Source organism: Convolutriloba macropyga, chromosome 7 (assembly GCF_964194025.1).
Source record: "Convolutriloba macropyga chromosome 7, txConMacr16.3, whole genome shotgun sequence".
Lineage (NCBI taxonomy): Eukaryota > Metazoa > Xenacoelomorpha > Acoela > Convolutidae > Convolutriloba > Convolutriloba macropyga.
In genome coordinates, this window is record NC_134474.1 from 22,423,879 (window position 1) to 22,443,374 (window position 19,496).

At 35.8% G+C, this 19,496-nt stretch overlaps 2 protein-coding genes across 2 annotated transcripts in view; one reads left to right on the forward strand and one right to left on the reverse strand.

Moving 5' to 3' along the window:
- LOC142342704 (ubiquinone biosynthesis O-methyltransferase-like) overlaps positions 1–19,496 on the forward strand; it is a 175,751-nt gene that overhangs the window by 109,885 nt on the left and 46,370 nt on the right. The gene's annotated exons all lie outside the window — the stretch shown is intronic.
- Positions 1,259–14,409, reverse strand: LOC142342706 (neuronal acetylcholine receptor subunit beta-3-like). Its single transcript, XM_075394218.1, has 3 exons — positions 13,731–14,409; positions 2,293–2,473; positions 1,259–1,588 (listed from the first exon to the last, which is right to left on the reverse strand). The coding sequence occupies exons 1-3, from the start codon at positions 13,899–13,901 to the stop codon at positions 1,383–1,385; spliced, it is 558 nt and encodes a 185-aa protein (XP_075250333.1). The 5' UTR covers positions 13,902–14,409; the 3' UTR covers positions 1,259–1,382.

A 19,496-nucleotide genomic window follows, 5' to 3' on the forward strand; every position in this document is an offset into this window, starting at 1 on the left:
GGATATTTGATACGACCGAAACGACAAAGTGACAGTTAAAGACAAAATCAAAAAATTCAATTAATGCTTCAAGAAAGAAGTGTCGAGGCCGTTAAAACGGTAATCTATATCTTTCAGGAAATTAATATGTTCAATTGTGCCTTATTTTGAACGCTAATAATGTGATGTGAGAACTGTCAATAGTGTGATAATGTGACAAAACTAGAAAACGTGAAAAACTGGCAAATATCTAAAAACAAAAAAAAATCTGAAATCTGGTAGTATCAAAGCCAGAAAACAATAAATTCGGGCTTAAAACCGCAGTCGACCTCTAATTTTAAATCAGTAGAATGAAGAAGCATTCTTTCTTTGCTGACACTAAGCTAAAATTTGACCAAATTAAGAAAAAAATAGAGGAAAAGTTCATTAAGCCATTATTCATTTAAAAATCAACTGTTTTTAAAAGTCGAAACGACCATAAGCGACCATAAGTAAAAAAATTAGATGCATTAGCTTGGAGTTGCTTAGGCAGCCAATTGGACCTACCACTCCTGAGATTTGATTTGACATGTTCTGTTCTTTATTATTAGAAAAAGGTTTTTTTTTCAAAGATAGACCGACTGATTACAATCCGATTTCTTTTTGGGTTGTAACAGTCCAAGATTGGCCCAAAACTAGCCCTGCTAATAGTTTTTGTCCGTTAGGAACAATTCATTTTTCGAATGCTGTAGATATAGATAATTTGTTAGTTGAAATCTCAATAATAAATTCTGCATTTTTGATAATCAACGAGTAAAGTTAGCAAAAAACAGCAAAGTTTTAATTACAGAGCACTCTCTGCGGACGTTGAAGTAGCACTAGCCCCCTTCTGAGGCTAGAAAGATAGTATTAGTGTGGTTTGGGGTGTACTGCCGGCAAATTTTATCAAAGTGGACTAAAGTAGCTTATTTCGTGCTGTTTTTGATTAAAAAGGCTGAATATTGAGGTATTTAGCCAGAATTTTTGACCAAAAAATAAATCAAAATAATCAACAATGCTTGTTGTTCTGAACAATAAGATCAGCGACACTATTCTTAAAGAGTTTAACATTTTTTAGCAAAATTGACGAAAATTTAGGCAAAAATTTCGGAAAATGTGAATAAAAACAACGTGAATTCACTCTACTTTTCTCAGAAGTTTAAACCTCGATAACTCCCTGTAGAAAACGAAAATTAAAAAAATCTTTTTAATTCCATATTTACCCTGGACGAGCTTTCTAATGATACCAGTCTCAACTCTCTACGATGAATATATCGATCGGCGAAAATTGACTGAACAAAAAAAAACCCATTTGAGTATATAGTTCCTCCCCCCTCAAGAGGGGTCGGAACAATCAAAATCCTGGGAGACAAATCAAACAAATACTATCCTGCACGATAGATGCCTGTGTGTTGAATCCATGGGCCTAGTCTCACAGGACAGTATTGAATGTCGTATGGGAAATTGGTCATATCAAAGTCACAAGCCAGTTGAGCTGTCATCATTGAAGACCATGCAACTACTAATCCATTAGATTCAACTATCTGATGATGAAAGCCGTCATACGTCACTTTAACTGCATCCAAGGGGACTGAAAGTAAACGTGTATGCGTTTTTGGTTGCATTCAGTTTTATCTAAAAAGTTTAATTGATTGGATTAATATACTTCCATTTTCAAGTTCGTATAAAGGCACTGAAAACGCTTCAACTGTTTACTTGCTGCAGGTTTTTATAGCAATGAGAACCTCTATTTTTGGGCGATTTGGAGGTCAAAATAAAAAAGCTCTAATTTTCTATAGAATGATAAATTGGGTAGAGAATCGCATAACAAATGATCATTTACATCATACAAAAATTTGTTATATATCAAATGTGCTCCAAAAGGACACCATGGATCGTTAGCAGGTTCCTTTGTAGGGAAAAAATTGGTAGAAGTTTATTTTTAAGGAAAGTTTACTTCTATTTATTTTACGTAATTTTTATTTTTTATGTTCTTACTTACTTTACTGTTACCGTCTGGTGCCGTTTATTGGTTACAAGCATAGATTAATGTTTTTTCAAACACCAGTTATATAAAGCGATGATTAAGCATGCAATACAGTGATTATACGGCTTCTTAATACCATAGTAGCTTGCCGTAGCAACTCGTACTTTCTTTTTCAGTTTCCGCGGTTCAATCCCCCGGGAGGTTAGGTAGACAAAATAGACCTTAGACCTTAGGAAATAGAAAAAAGATCTTAATTCTTTATCTTGTAATCTTGTCTTTACTAATGTCAAATGCAATATTACATTTACCGATATCGGGTGTCCAGAATGTTTGCCTGGCAACTTCAATTGTATCGATGCCTCCGTAGTCAGCAGGGTTCCAAGCTGCTGACTGTGAGTTGTAATACATGTATATTAACAGGTTCATAACTATCAATCCTTCCTTCTCGTTCACATCTATTATCTCGTAAATGTCCAGTTTGTTGTAGACCTACAAAAGCAGGTGGACATCGAAAAGAATGAAAACATAGCACTTTATAGAAAGTAGAGAAAGTAAAACTAGAGCTTTCATAGCACTTTTTCTTGTTTTAAGCTTTCACTGAATGGTAAGTGCTAACATTTTGATGTGCTCGCGAACAAAATTTGTTGCAATTATATCAGTCTTTTTGTTCTTTTCAATTTTTCTCAATCAAAGTTTGTAACTATCAATCCTTCCTTCTCGTTCACATCTATAATCTCGTAAATATGCAGTATGTTGTTGACCTACAGACCAGGTGGACATCAAAACGATTGAAAACATAGCACTTTATGGAAAGTCGAACTAGAGCTGTGAGCACTTTTTCTTGTTTTAAGCTTCCACTGAATAGTAAGTGCTAATATTTGTAGCAATTATTTCAGTCTTTTTAATAGCCGCAGTCAGTCTCTCAGTGGCTATTATCTGGGCGCTCTCCTTTTTCAAATTCGTTGTACCTTTTGATCACGTTTTTCGTTTTACATAAGTCACGAATTTCACATTTGACTTCTGACTTACTTTACTCACTGTTTCATCTGAACGGAGTTTAAGTTCTTTGACGCATTGAATTACGCAATGTGGTGAATACTGTCAAAGTCGAAAGAGCAAATGAAAAGAGACGGGAATAACCGATAAAGCACGGTAATTATGTCATTGAGACTTAGGTTAAAGTTCATTAGAGTGTTTGCTAGCTGACTTTGGTATTAAGCTTATTAGGTTTCAGTTTAGAAGCTGAATTAACTATATCATTAGAATCCAACTGGAACTGCACGCCAAATTAGAACATTTTTGACAATGGAAAAGAAACAAAAAGAATCGTTAATTTCTATCTTCCTTTTCTGTTTCACGCGCGTCAACGGCGGCCATCTTCCGGCTATGTTTGATCTTTTCACTTTTTCTCAATCAAAGTTTGTAACTATCAATCTTTTTTTCTCGTTCACGTCTATTTTCTTGTGAATATGCAGTAAGTTGTAGACCTACGGACCAGGTGGACATCAAAAAGTATGAACACATAGCTTTTTATGAAAAGTAGAACTAGAGCTGTGAGCACTTTTTATTGTTTTAAGCTTTAACTGAATAGTAAGTGCTAACGTTACTATTTGCTCCAAACAAAAATTTGCAGCAATTATTTTAGTCATTTTAATAGCCGCAGGCAGCCTCTTAGTGGCTATTATCTGGACGCTCTCCTTTTTCAAATTCGTTGTACCTTTTGATCACGTTTTTCGTTTTACATAAGTCACGAATTTCACATTTGACTTCTGACTTACTTTACTCACTGTTTCATCTGAACGGAGTTTACGTTCTTTCACGCATTGAATTACGCAATGTGTTGAATACTGTCAAAGTCGAAAGAGCAAATGAAAAGAGACGGGAATAACCGATAAAGCACGGTAATTATGTCATTGAGACTTAGGTTATCAAAGTTCATCAGAGTGTTTGCTAGCTGAGTTTGGTAATGAGCTTATTAGCTTTCAGTTTATAAGTTGATTTAGGTATGGTATTTGAATCCAACTGAAACTGCACGCCAAATTAGAACATTTTTTGACGCTGAAAAAACAGCAAAAAATTCGTTGAGTTATATCTTTTTTTTTCCTGTTTCAGAGCCGATGTGCATCGCGCTCGTCAGCGGCGGATATTTTCCGGCAATCTGCCGGCTATGTTTGATCTTTTCAATTTTTCTCAATCAAAGTTTGTAACTAGCAATCTTTCCTTCTCGTTCACGTCTATTTTCTTGTGAATATGCAGTAAGTTGTAGACCTACAGACCAGGTGGACATCAAAAAGAATGAAAACGTAGCACTTTATGAAAAGTAGAACTAGAGCTGTGAACACTTTTTTTTTGTTTTAAGTTTTCACTGAATAGTAAGTGCTAACGTTACTATTTGCTCCAAACAAAATATGTAGCAAATTTTTCTGTCATTTTAATAGCCGCAGGCAGCCTCTCAGTGGCTATTATCTGGGCGCTCTCCTTTTTCAAATTCGTTGTACCTTTTGATCAAGTTTTTCGTTTTACATAAGTCACAACTTTCACGTTTGACTTCTGACTTACTTCACGCTCTGTTTTAACTCAATGGATTTTAACGCTTTCCATTACGCTTTCACGCTTTCCTTTACGCATTGTGTTGAATACTGACAAAGTCACAAGGTCAAAATCAAAAGAGACGGAATTGAACGATAAAGCCCGGACATTAAGTCATTGAGAGTTATTTAATAAATTTCATTAGAGTGTTTGCTAGCTGAGTTTGGTAATAAGCTTATTAGTTTTCAGTTTAGAAGTTGATTTAGGTATGGTATTTGAATCCAACTGAAACTGCACGCCAAATTAGAACACTTTTTGACGCTGAAAAAAAACAGAAAAAAATTCGTTGAGTTTATATCTTCTTTTTCTGTTTCATTCCCGATGTGAATCACGCGCGTCAACGGCGGCTATTTTCTAGTCATCTTCCGGCTATGTTTGATCTTTTCAGTTTTTCGCAATCAAAGTTTGTAACTATCAATCATTTTTTCTGGTTCACATCTATTTTCTTGTGAATTTGCAGTAAGTTGTAGACCTACAGACCAGGTGGACATCAAAAAGAATGAAAGAATGAAAACATAGCACTTTATGAAAAGTAGAACTAGAGCTGTGAGCAATTATTATTGTTTTAAGCTCCAAACAAAATTTGTAGCAAATTTTTCTGTCATTTTAATAGCCGCAGGCAGCCTCTCAGTGGCTTTTATCTGGGCGCTCTCGTTTTTTAAGTTCGTTGTACCTTTTAATCACGTTTTTCGTTTTACATAAGTCACAAATTTCACATTTGACTTTTGACTTACTTTACTCACTGTTCCATCTGAATGGAGTGTGAGTTCTTTCACGCATTGAATTACGCAATGTGGTGAATATTGTCAAAGTCGAAAGAGCAAATCAAAAGAGACGGGAATAACCGATAAAGCCCGGTCATTATGCCATTGAGACTTAGGTTAAAGTTCATTAGAGTGTTTGCTAGCTGACTTTGGTATTAAGCTTATTAGGTTTCAGTTTAGAAGCTGAATTAACTATATCATTAGAATCCAACTGGAACTGCACGCCAAATTAGAACATTTTTGACAATGGAAAAGAAACAAAAAGAATCGTTAATTTATATCTTCCTTTTCTGTTTCACGCGCGTCAACGGCGGCCATCTTCCGGCTATGTTTGATCTTTTCACTTTTTCTCAATCAAAGTTTGTAACTATCAATCTTTTTTTCTCGTTCACGTCTATTTTCTTGTGAATATGCAGTAAGTTGTAGACCTACGGACCAGGTGGACATCAAAAAGTATGAACACATAGCTTTTTATGAAAAGTAGAACTAGAGCTGTGAGCACTTTTTATTGTTTTAAGCTTTAACTGAATAGTAAGTGCTAACGTTACTATTTGCTCCAAACAAAAATTTGCAGCAATTATTTCAGTCATTTTAATAGCCGCAGGCAGCCTCTCAGTAGCTATTATCTGGGCGCTCTCCTTTTTCAAATTCGTTGTACCTTTTGATCACGTTTTTTGTTTTACATAAGTCACGAATTTCACATTTGACTTCTGACTTACTTTACTCACTGTTTCATCTGAACGGAGTTTAAGTTCTTTCACGCATTGAATTACGCAATGTGGTGAATACTGTCAAAGTCGAAAGAGCAAATGAAAAGAGACGGGAATAACCGATAAAGCACGGTAATTATGTCATTGAGACTTAGGTTAAAGTTCATTAGAGTGTTTGCTAGCTGACTTTGGTATTAAGCTTGTTAGGTTTCAGTTTAGAAGCTGAATTAACTATATCATTAGAATCCAACTGGAACTGCACGCCAAATTAGAACATTTTTGACAATGGAAAAGAAACAAAAAGAATCGTTAATTTCTATCTTCCTTTTCTGTTTCACGCGCGTCAACGGCGGCCATCTTCCGGCTATGTTTGATCTTTTCACTTTTTCTCAATCAAAGTTTGTAACTATCAATCTTTTTTTCTCGTTCACGTCTATTTTCTTGTGAATATGCAGTAAGTTGTAGACCTACAGACCAGGTGGACATCAAATAGTATGAAAACATAGCACTTTATGAAAAGTAGAACTAGAGCTGTGAGCACTTTTTATTGTTTTATGCTTTCACTGAATAGTAAGTGCTAACGTTACTATTTGCTCCAAACAAAAGTGTGCAGCAATTATTTCAGTCATTTTAATAGCCGCAGGCAGCCTCTCAGTAGCTATTATCTGGGCGCTCTCCTTTTTCAAATTCGTTGTACCTTTTGATCACGTTTTTTGTTTTACATAAGTCACGAATTTCACATTTGACTTCTGACTTACTTTACTCACTGTTTCATCTGAACGGAGTTTAAGTTCTTTCACGCATTGAATTACGCAATGTGGTGAATACTGTCAAAGTCGAAAGCAAATGAAAAGAGACGGGAATAACCGATAAAGCACGGTAATTATGTCATTGAGACTTAGGTTATCAAAGTTCATTAGAGTGTTTGCTAGCTGAGTTTGGTAATAAGCTTATTAGCTTTCAGTTTATAAGTTGATTTAGGTATGGTATTTGAATCCAACTGAAACTGCACGCCAAATTAGGACATTTTTTGACGCTGAAAAAACAGCAAAAAATTCGTTGAGTTATATTTTTTTTTCCTGTTTCAATCCCCATGTGCATCGCGCTCGTCAACGGCGGATATTTTCCGGCAACCTGCCGGCTATGTTTGATCTTTTCAGTTTTTCGCAATCAAAGTTTGTAACTATCAATCATTTTTTCCGGTTCACATCTATTTTCTTGTGAATATGCAGTAAGTTGTAGACCTACAGACCAGGTGGACATCAAAAAGAATGAAAACATAGCACTTTATGAAAAGTAGAACTAGAGCTGTGAGCAATTTTTATTGTTTTAAGCTCCAAACAAAATTTGTAGCAAATTATTCTGTCATTTTAATAGCCGCAGGCAGCCTCTCAGTGGCTTTTATCTGGGCGCTCTCGTTTTTTAAGTTCGTTGTACCTTTTAATCACGTTTTTCGTTTTACATAAGTCACAAATTTCACATTTGACTTCTGACTTACTTTACTCACTGTTCCATCTGAATGGAGTGTGAGTTCTTTCACGCATTGAATTACGCAATGTGGTGAATACTGTCAAAGTCGAAAGAGCAAATGAAAAGAGACGGGAATAACCGATAAAGCACGGTAATTATGTCATTGAGACTTAGGTTAAAGTTCATTAGAGTGTTTGCTAGCTGACTTTGGTATTAAGCTTGTTAGGTTTCAGTTTAGAAGCTGAATTAACTATATCATTAGAATCCAACTGGAACTGCACGCCAAATTAGAACATTTTTGACAATGGAAAAGAAACAAAAAGAATCGTTAATTTCTATCTTCCTTTTCTGTTTGACGCGCGTCAACGGCGGCCATCTTCCGGCTATGTTTGATCTTTTCACTTTTTCTCAATCAAAGTTTGTAACTATCAATCTTTTTTTCTCGTTGACGTCTTTTTTCTTGTGAATATGCAGTAAGTTGTAGACCTACAGACCAGGTGGATATCAAAAAGTATGAAAACATAGCACTTTATGAAAAGTAGAACCAGAGCTGTGAGCACTTTTTATTGTTTTAAACTTTCACTGAATATAAGTGCTAACGTTACTATTTGCTCCAAACAAAAATTTGCAGCAATTATTTCAGTCATTTTACTAGCAGCAGGCAGCCTCTCAGTGGCTATTATCTGGGCGCTCTCCTTTTTCAAATTCGTTGTACCTTTTGATCACGTTTTTCGTTTTACATAAGTCACGAATTTCACATTTGACTTCTGACTTACTTTACTCACTGTTTCATCTGAACGGAGTTTAAGTTCTTTCACGCCTTGAATTACGCAATGTGGTGAATACTGTCAAAGTCGAAAGAGCAAATGAAAAGAGACGGTAATAAGCGATAAAGCACGGTAATTATGTCATTGAGACTTAGGTTATCAAAGTTCATTAGAGTGTTTGCTAGCTGAGTTTGGTAATAAGCTTATTAGCTTTCAGTTTATAAGTTGATTTAGGTATGGTATTTGAATCCAACTGAAACTGCACGCCAAATTAGGACATTTTTTGACGCTGAAAAAACAGCAAAAAATTCGTTGAGTTATATTTTTTTTTCCTGTTTAAATCCCGATGTGCGTCGCGCTCGTCAACGGCGGATATTTTCCGGCAATCTGCCGGCTATGTTTGATCTTTTCAGTTTTTCGCAATCAAAGTTTGTAACTATCAATCATTTTTTCTGGTTCACATCTATTTTCTTGTGAATATGCAGTAAGCTGTAGACCTACAGACCAGGTGGACATCAAAAAGAATGAAAACATAGCACTTTATGAAAAGTAGAATTAGAGCTGTGAGAAATTTTTATTGTTCTAAGCTCCAAACAAAGTTTGTAGCAAATTTTTCTGTCATTTTAATAGCCGCAGGCAGCCTCTCAGTGGCTATTATCTGGGCGCTCTCCTTTTTCAAATTCGTTGTACCTTTTGATCACGTTTTTCGTTTTACATAAGTCACGAATTTCACATTTGACTTCTGACTTACTTTACTCACTGTTTCATCTGAACGGAGTTTAAGTTCTTTCACGCCTTGAAATACGCAATGTGGTGAATACTGTCAAAGTCGAAAGAGCAAATCAAAAGAGACGGGAATAACCGATAAAGCCCGGTCATTATGTCATTGAGACTTAGGTTAAAGTTCATTAGAGTGTTTGCTAGCTGACTTTGGCATTAAGCTTATTAGGTTTCAGTTTAGAAGCTGAATTAACTATATCATTAGAATCCAACTGGAACTGCACGCCAAATTAGAACATTTTTGACAATGGAAAAGAAACAAAAAGAATCGTTAATTTCTATCTTCCTTTTCTGTTTCACGCGCGTCAACGGCGGCCGTCTTCCGGCTATGTTTGATCTTTTCACTTTTTCTCAATCAAAGTTTGTAACTATCAATCTTTTTCTCTCGTTCACGTCTATTTTCTTGTGAATATGCAGTAAGTTGTAGACCTACGGACCAGGTGGACATCAAAAAGTATGAACACATAGCACTTTATGAAAAGTAGAACTAGAGCTGTGAGCTTTTTTTATTGTTCTAAGCTTTCACTGAATAGTAAGTGCTAACGTTACTATTTGCTCCAAACAAAATTTGTAGCAATTATTTCAGTCATTTTAATAGCCGCAGGCAGCCTCTCAAAGGCTATAATCTGGGCGCTCTCCTTTTTTAAATTCGTTGTACCTTTTGATCAAGTTTTTTCGTTTTACATAAGTCACAACTTTCACGTTTGACTTCTGACTTACTTCACGCTCTGTTTTAACTCAATGGATTTTAACGCTTTCCATTACGCTTTCACGCTTTCCATTACGCATTGTGTTGAATACTGACAAAGTCACAAGGTCAAAATCAAAAGAGACGGAATTGAACGATAAAGCCCGGTCATTAAGTCATTGAGACTTAGGTTATCAAAGTTCATTAGAGTGTTTGCTAGCTGAGTTTCGTAATAAGCTTATTAGCTTTCAGTTTAGAAGTTGATTTAGGTATGGTATTTGAATCCAACTGAAACTGCACTCCAAATTAGAACACTTTTTGACGCTGAAAAAAAAACAGAAAAAAATTCGTTGAGTTTTTATCTTTTTTTCCTGTTTCAATCGTGATGTGCATCGCGCTCGTCAACGGCGGATATTTTCAGGCAATCTGCCGGCTATGTTTGATCTTTTCAATTTTTCTCAATCAAAGTTTGTAACTACCAATCTTTCCTCGTTCACATCTTATCTCGTAATTATCCAGTATGTTTTAGACCTACAGAAACAGGTGGTCATCAAAAGAATGAAAATATAGCACTTTTTAAAAAATAGAACTAGAGCTCTCATAGCACTTTTTCTTGTTTTAAGCTTTCACTGAATGGTAAGCCCTACTTTTTTGTTTGCTCGCAAACAAAATTTGTACAATTATTTTAGTCTTTTCGATTTTTCTCAATCAAAGTTTTTACAAATTTATTCCTGTCGGAGACGCTTTTTCCTGTCGACCATGCGTTTTTTCGTACGACCTATTTTTTGCGTGCCCGTTGTTTGTGCGACCGCTTCTCCGGCGATTTTTCATTCTTGATATCTTAATTTTTCCGTTTTTAAGTTACTTTTTTGTAATAATGCATATATGACCCCTTTGGTAATCCATCCTGTTGAGGGAGTTTTTGATTTTTCCAGTTGCCTGCCTGTAGTTTCAGTGCAGTTCTTCTGACATTAGTGGTTTATGTTTTTCAGTTCTGGTCTGTTTAATTGCTCTCCAACGAAGTGTGTAGCAATTATGTTAGTCCTGTTGTCTTTTTATGGGATTTTTTGCTTGGCCCATTTTTCGTCTTACCTGTAAAACGGGCTAAGCAGGTGACGCCCGCAAAACATCGAGTTCTTTTAGAGCGGTACGTTTTACCTGTCTTTGAGAATGTAAGTCATCGAAGTTGATTTAAGGAGGAAATTTCATGGCGTGAAGTTCGGCTCTTAATCTTAAAAGTTTGACCCTCACCAAATTCACCACCCCAGTTCACCCTCCTCCACCTGCCGATTCCCCCCCCCCCTCGTTTGACCCCACCCACAACCACTCACCCCTCCCCCCTCAATGCTAGCATCTCTAAGCCCCAGTGGATACTTCCAAAGCCAGCCACTCGCTGGTTGTTTGAGAGCAATTGGCCCGACGATAGTCGGTTGTGTTTGTGATGTTGATCATCGAGGAAAATATTTCGATAATCTGTATCGCTAAAAATGATTTTCGTTGATTTTATGTAGCATGTTGTAAAATGAAAATTGAAAAATATTTGTTTTTTGCGAAATAACTAATTGTATACCACGAAGTTGGAAGTCAGTCCTGTTTAGATATTTAGTTGGACCCTTGATGATCGTTGAAGCCATAAATCTTAGTTCATCATGGGGAGCGTTTTTCACGAATGACTTGATCAAAATCTTGTTACCTGCAGCCAAACTATCATAAAGGAGTATCAATTTTTAAACCATATTGACTTTCAGAAGTTCATCAAATTCGTACAAGAAATGGATTGATTAGATCAACACGTTTTAATTTCGCACCAAAGTATGGGTTTTAATCTGCTTTTTCAATAGCAGATGCTGCGTTGGTTTTCACAAGAAAGCTATAAATCAAGTCTCGAGACAAATTGAAATCGCGGGGCTGCTTTTTCAATCTGCCAAAAGCATTGGATTCAATCTTATTTAAGACACGGAAATTTGTTTTTTGATAATGAAGCTGTGTTTTTCATGTCAAGTTGTTATTTGACCGTTTTTTTAAAAAATTTCTTTGTTAGCTTGAGCAACTTGAACTTTTTTATGGGATAAACTGGCAAAGCCGAGGGTTCTCATAGAGCCTGTGTTCGCTCAAGCGTACGGTAACGGAAGACTCTGAGGTAGCAGAATTCCCTGCACTTCCACAACCACTTATTGCTCACTAGGTGCTATTAAACTATCTAAACCTAAGCTGTAAGCTGGCAATGACGAAAGCCACTTTCTCAATTACCGTGCAATTTTTAGCCTGATCGTTTGTTGTTTAAACATTGTCTAAGCGTAGTCCTCGAAAACGGGATAAACACGTAAAAGCCGGAAGGCATTAAATTTAAAATACTCGCATTCACATTAAAATGCCGAAAGTTTGCAGTGCCAGAAGTTAAAATGCCAATTTTTTTTTAAACTTTACCTTCTTAGCCTACTTAGCCAGAAGTTGACTTCCGTTGACATTCACGTGACTCTGCAGAAGTCACTTCAAAATTCTGACTTAAAACACTCATGTGCACATTTTAAAATGCCGAAAGTCTGAAATGCCACCAGTTGAATTTCGTTGACTTTCGTCATTTTAAAATGCACGCGTTTCGTGTTTTAAGCATGGTTAAGTGACTCTGCAGAATTAAGTGACTCTGCTGTGCGGTTCTCGATAAACGCCAGAAGTTCTCAGTGACTTCAAGCAGAGTGACTTAACCATTACTTAATATCTTGAACCGCTTCGCGGCTCTCGATGAACGCCAGAAGTTTGCTCTCACCGACTTCAAGCAGAGAAACGCAACAATTACTTTAAACAATCACGTGCACATTTTAAAGTGTCGAAAGTCTGCATTGCCAGGAGTTAAAACGCCAGAAGTTGAATTTTGTTGACTTCTGTCATTTTAAAACGTGCGCGTTTCGTGTTTTAAGCATGGTTAAGTGACTCTGCAGAATTCACTTCGAAATTCTGACTTAATATCTTGAACCGCTGTGCGGCTCTCGATGAACGCCAGAAGTTTGCTCTCACCGAATTCAAGCAGAGAAACGCGACAATTACTTTAAACAATCACGTGCACATTTTAAAGTGTCGAAAGTCCGCAGTGCCAGGAGTTAAAACGCCAGAAATTGAATTTTGTTGACTTCCGTCATTTTAAAACGTACGCGTTTCATGTTTTAAACATGGTTAAGTGACTCTGCAGAAGTCATTTCGGAATTCTGACTTGGTATCTCGAACCGCTTCACGGCAGTTCTCAGTGACTTTAGGCAGAGTCACTTAACCATTACTTGAGCGTTACAGCTATGCGATTCACTGAAATTTAACTCCCACTTAACCCCCTAATCCCCTACCACTTCGAACACCAACACCACTTCACCCCACTCCTCATTCCCCACCCATTACCCCTCACGCTCGGTCCCTTCCCCCTCAGTTAAGCTAGGCTTCCTATCTATGCCGCAGCTGGCTACTGACGAACCAGCTGCTCGCCAGTCCTTTGAGAGCAATTTGCCCGACGTTCGTTGGTTCTGTTTCGTTTCCTCAATAAAATAAATCAAGACGAAGTCAAATCGAAGAATGAAGTTGATTAGAGTTGCAAACTGAGGGTTTTAGGGCAGCATTATCAAGTGCTTCACTCTTTTGTCTGACTGAAAAATTGAATTTTAACAATTTTAAGTTGGCGTAAGTTAACGAGATCTCTTCAGTTTACGAGAATTCTCAAACGAGAGCTCATCTTTCATAAAGCATTAACTAATGAAGTCTCGGCTAAAGTTTAAAAAGCAGTTTGATTTTGGTTCAAATAAATTTTAAAAAATTCAAGTTTTATAGGTTTCAATTATCGCGTAGACGATAATTTTTTCTTAACTAAGTTTGGTAAATGAACATTAACAGTAAGATTAATGAAAAATTACAGTTCAAAAATTAACATTCTAAATTTCTAAAAGCTTTTGGAGCAATTATTTCGAGTCATTATTTGGAGTGATTTTTTAATCTGACCTTTTTGTCCTGCATGTCGAATGGCGGAGTGTATTTGGGTAATGCTTTTCGTAAATGACTCATCAGACGGTCTTCTTCCAGGCTTCCGTTAGATGTCTCATTGGTATTCTGAGTTGATATTGAAACGATTTCCCAACTTAGAAGAAGAATAAGTGAAAGTTGATTTGCCATAATCGTATAGTTTTTTTGTTAAGTCTAATATTAATTAGTTACTCTGTAAAATTCTCTAAAGCCAATCGGTGATAATTGATGATTCTTTTTTGCGTTGAGCATTGTCTTGTTTAATCGCAGTGGTTATATCATTTTGTCAGAATTATTTCAGATTTCTTATAATGATACCACGTTTTTTTCGTTATGTGAACTAATATTTTTACGAGTTGAGGATCAAAATAAAATTAGCATTTAACACAATTGAAATGGGTTGATAAAATCTTTACAAGATCAAGAAACATCTGTTATTACAAGAGACCCTTTCAAGTATTGTGTTCAGACGTGAGACAAATCGGTTGAATAAGTGCATGACTTGTTTTAGATTTAGAAATAATTTTACACTTCATTGCTTTGTTATACTTGTTGTAAATGATCTGGAAGAAATATAGGTTTCTTTAAAATATGATATTTAAAGTTTTGTTGCAACCATTTGAGGAACCAACGGATGACTTGCGTTAAGTTTGCGGCAATCGTTCTAGAAATTTGGCCTTAAAAATTGGTGTACCATCTGGACACTATCTGACAGTGTGAATCATTTCATTTCTTTGAAAAAGTATGCTTTAATTCAAATACGTCTATAACCACTAGTCTTTTTTATAGTACCAATAAAGTTAGAGTGTTAATGTTAGAGTGGTTTTTAATGCGAGTAATGATAAATATAGGACGAATACAGTGCAATATGAATAAGCGTGATTTATAGACAATCATCAAAAATGATTGCCTAAAATCATGCTTGTTCATACTGCGTTGGATTCCTATATTTACCCTTACCAACATGTAGTTGCTAAGAAATATCCCATATTACTGTTCTCGACTTTTTAGATTTGACGAATTTGATTATCACCAGTTGTCAGAGTAGTCTATGGAGAACAAATTATTCCACAGAGTGTCATGTATTTCATTATTGTTCTCTCTGCCTCTAATAATTGTCAATAAGATGAGCAGTGTTCGAACTGAATAGATTTAGCGCGAACAAAATGGCTTGCTTTCATTTTTGCCTAACATAGGATACTTCATTTGTCATTGGAGAACTGCAAGCTATTATTTTTTTTACTTAAGCGACAGATTAGTAAATTATTACAGTTACGATTCGGAATACCAAAAAGAAGCATCTAATAAGGGCGTTATGGTTTTAAATAAAACAAGTTAGCTAAGTAAATAGGGTGCTACGGATGAATGTATCAATTTAAAGTACAATTCTACATAGTATTGAAACAATTCCTAGGGTGATAAATAGGAAAATGCAGAGGAAGTAATTTGGTTACAACAAAAACTTGACCGTTAATAGAAATCGTTTGAGCGTTTCTTAACCAAAATTTATGGTTTTTTTTCAATCGTGGTTCCTATCGACTAAGTTTAGAGTTTTAGAGTGTCCTTTACCTTCCGCAATGAGGTATTAAGGCCTCTAGCCGAATTTAAATTTTTTTCTCCATTTCCTCACCCTTTGTTGAAAGAATCACTGGCCTCAAAAACATATTGTCCGGAAAACTTCTGACATAAAACTTCAGGAAGTTTCTTTTGAATTTACCGATCCTTAGTTAGTTGTTTGGAGCAACGTTCGGAGCAATGCACATATTTGTAGGGAATTGACAACAAAGATAGAGGCTATGTCTTCTCACTTATTTAGTTTTTGCTAGCTTCTCATCTCCGATTTAAATGGAAATAAGGGAATATTTTATGGCTGAGACAGGCTTTCGCAATAAGATCCGAGATTTTTTATTGACGGAACTTCTGTTTTATTTCAGGAAAGGGTTCTCGGTCAATCCGATCAATGTATTTTTTTTTACGCTAGCTTACATTTACTAATCTCATCACGTCTAGATTTTCATATTGAAACATTAGATTAGATGAAGATTGATTCAGAGAAAGTACAATCTTGACTAAATATATAGCCAGTATATGAGAATGTGTTTATATGATTTCTTGTCTCCGCATTCTGGGGGCTAAATTAGAAGCGATAACACATGAAAACTTTTTTATTGAGAGTTGTAATATCTAAAACAAAATTTCGAAAGCAGTCTATGAAGAGCCGGCTTAAGATTTCTCATAAAAGAAGTTAAATTACTTTGCATCTAGGAATGTGATTGATGGGGGGATTGTAAATCTGAAAAACCGTTTCAAATAGAAATTTTGTGTTTCCGTTCTGACAATGATCTCTTTTCAGTAAAACCAAAGATCTCAAATGTTCGTTTTGTTATATTGAAATCTTATGCAATATTTTGTAATTTTTTTGTAGCTGCGAAGTTTTAATGTCAGCGTAGCTTCATTGCGGTGTTCCTGTTCTTTTACAGTTCAAAACATTTGAGTTTTAGTGGGGCGCTGTCTTTTCTTACGACTCGAAGTATTATGATTTTCTGTTTTTATTAAATTAAAAGGTGTGGTTTTTTCCCTCTTGGCAAATGACCGAGCGAAACAACCAAAAATTCAGTGAGTGAATGAACTTTGGAGGGGTAGCTTTGGTGAATGAATTCGAAGATTGAAGAAGAAAGTGTTTTGTTCATACCTTTTTAATTGCTCTCGAATGAGAAGCAATTATTGTAAACGTGTCTTTTTTTATAGCTGCAAAGCTGTAAGCTGAGCAGAGCTATATAGCGGTGCTCTTGGTTTTTTACAATTCAAAGAATGTATTGTTGTATTGGGGCACATATTTTTATGATTTTTGAAGTCATATTGGAGAAGTGATTTTGGTCCCACCGAAACAGGAAATGAAGCGAAAAGACGAGTGGTTTTGCGGTGTAATTTCTTTTCGCTCTAATTTTAAAGTAGAGTGAGAAAATGGTGTTTGAACAAAAATCCGCTTTCTCGGTAGTGGTTTTTTGTTCTCATGTGGAATTTTGACATTGATTTTTTGTTTTTTTTTCTTTATTTTTTGATCCGATTTTTTTAAAATGGTTTTCTCAATTCACTCATAGTCCATTCTAGGTCTAGTTTTTCTGTTTAGTCAATGAAAATTCTTTGAATTGTGCATCAGGACTTGTCCTGTTATGTTTTTAATTGCTCTTGAACGTAGTTCATAGCAATTATTGTAAACGTGTGCGTCTTTTTGTTTATGCAAAACTTTCGCTTGACGGTTTTGACTTTTCGAGTGACTTTTACGCCCTTGACTTTTTGCGTTTCGCGTGATCTAAAATTCTCTCTCAATCACAATTTCAAGCAGCTGAACTCAATTGGCGGCAATTTAATACTAAAAGTCAAATGAAAAGTGCGCCGAAACTGGTGTCATTTTTTACTTTAAATCTTAATAGGTGTATATGTTAACCTCTAATGTGGATATTTGAAGCCCACTATAGAACTTCTTAGTCTCCTTTAGGCTCAACCTCCACCACCCCCCCCCCCGACTCAAGCAGGCTGCAATTGATAAGAGCTCCCACTAGTCGTTCAAGAGCAATTCTTCCGACGTTTAGTCGGTTATGTTTTTAATTCGTCCTCTGACGCTCTTTTTTCGTTTTACACTTGTACACACGGCAAAGCTGAAAAAGTCAAATTTTCTGAATGACTTCTTCCTCTCACTAACGGAATTTGCGCGCGTGACGTCATTTCTCACTCACTTTAGCAAAAGTTTTTAGGTTATTTGCGTGATTAGGTTTTGATCATACGTGACCTACTTAACTCAATAAAATGACTTCTGCACTTTAAAAGTTGAGTTTAAATTGAATTTGTTTAAGGTCAAATGAACTCATATGTGCAGTAAAGGTTCCTAATAAGAGGCTTTTGCGGAATGAATTTTAACAAGCTCTACTAATTTATCGCTGAATGTTTTTTACAAAGTTTTTTCGAGCGGCGTCGATTTTTTTCACTTAAGATCTGTATCTGTCTCTATCGGTTTTGCGTTTTTCTCCTAGAATAACCTTTGACTTCTCAAATGACTTTTTCACGCACTTCTTGATTTCTGAGTGATTTCAATTGCTTTCACTCCGAAATAGAGTCTGTTGTTCAAACAAAACCACTTTTTAGAGAATCGTTGACAGACCTTGATTAGTACCTCCGTCCTGGTGACAGAATCGGACTCAGGACGTCGGGGTTCGAATCCTACCGTGGACTCGTGTTTTTGCACTCATAAAGAAAATTTTATCGAGGCTACAGGCCCTGAATTAACTTGCCCTGCTTTTCATTTGAGAGAAATTTTTACGGCGCTAGTGGGTTTACGTTTTTTAAACAGAAGGAATCTGGATCTGAAAAAATTGTTGTTTTCTATTTATTGTTTACTGAATCAATTTTATAACGCTCCTGTGCATTGTCAAGTACGCCGTGATTCTTCTTGTATTAATCAGCTTATTGTGGTACAGTTTGACCAGGAATGAAGTTTGTTATAATTTTGCTTAATTTCATAGTCTTTTAATAGCTGCCGTTAACCTCTCAACGGCTATTATTTTTATTATTTTTCCGTTTTACATAAATCACGATTTTCAGGTTTGAGTTCTGACTTGCCTCACTCATTTGAATTGATTGGATTTTGAATTCTTTCGCTCATTGAGTTACGTAATGTAGCGGATACGGTCAAAGTCAAAAGAGTAAAATCAAATGAAATGGAATAAACATTAAAACCCGATCATTAAGTCATGGTGCGTTAGGTTATCAAAGTTCATTAAAGCGATTGCTAGCTGGCATTGGTATCATGCTTAATAGCGTTCAATTTTGAAGCTGATATAAGTTTAATTTTAGAATCTGACGGAATATGCAGAATTTGCACACCAAGTAAGAACACTTTGGCGCTTTGAAAAATTCTGTCAATTTCTTAATTTTTTCTTGTTCTGTTTCAATCCCAATGATTGTTCAATCCCAATGTGCGAGTCAACGGCAGCTATTTTCCGACAATTTGCGGGCCATGTTTCTCTTTTTTGCAACAGTTAGAGATGTTTTTGGAGGTATTGTGGTTTGACTAATATTTTTTCATTGAGGGTTTTGGGGCGTCAAATTTTTTTAACTTCAATTTTAAAGTCGGGTAAGATAACATCATATCAACAAAATTTCGCTGTCTCGCTAGTAGTTTTGTGTTAACATGCGGCAATTTGGTTTTTACTGTTTGTGTTTAGTTTTTCCATCGGATTTTTTTCTGAATTTTTGTCCCAATCCATTCATAGTCCATTTTAGGGCTGACTTCTTCGTAAATTGTAGTTCAAGACTTGTTCTGCTGTTTTTTACAATCGAGAGGATTTGGATTGTATTGGTGCGCTGTTTTTTCGGATGTTTTCAATGTTTTTCGCTTTTCAGACTTGCATTACGTTTAATTTGTTCCAGGTGTCAAATTAACAGTTAATTTTTGCTGAGATTTCAGCTTTTAAATGTCTCGCATCTGTTGTGTGAAACTCAAGTGCTACTTCTGTTCTCAATATTTCAGGATTGTTAATTGCCCCCCTTCCCTCTGTCGTCTAAGTACTACCATTGGATCGAATAATAGTTTGCCATTTAAGATAGATTCAATATTGCAGGAAAAACTCAGATAATGTCAATTGAATGAAGGTTTCAAAAGCTTAAATTATATTAGCGCTTTCTTGGTATAATGTGTAGAAATTTTTGAAAAATGATTAATTGCAGTTATTGTTGTCTTTTTATGCT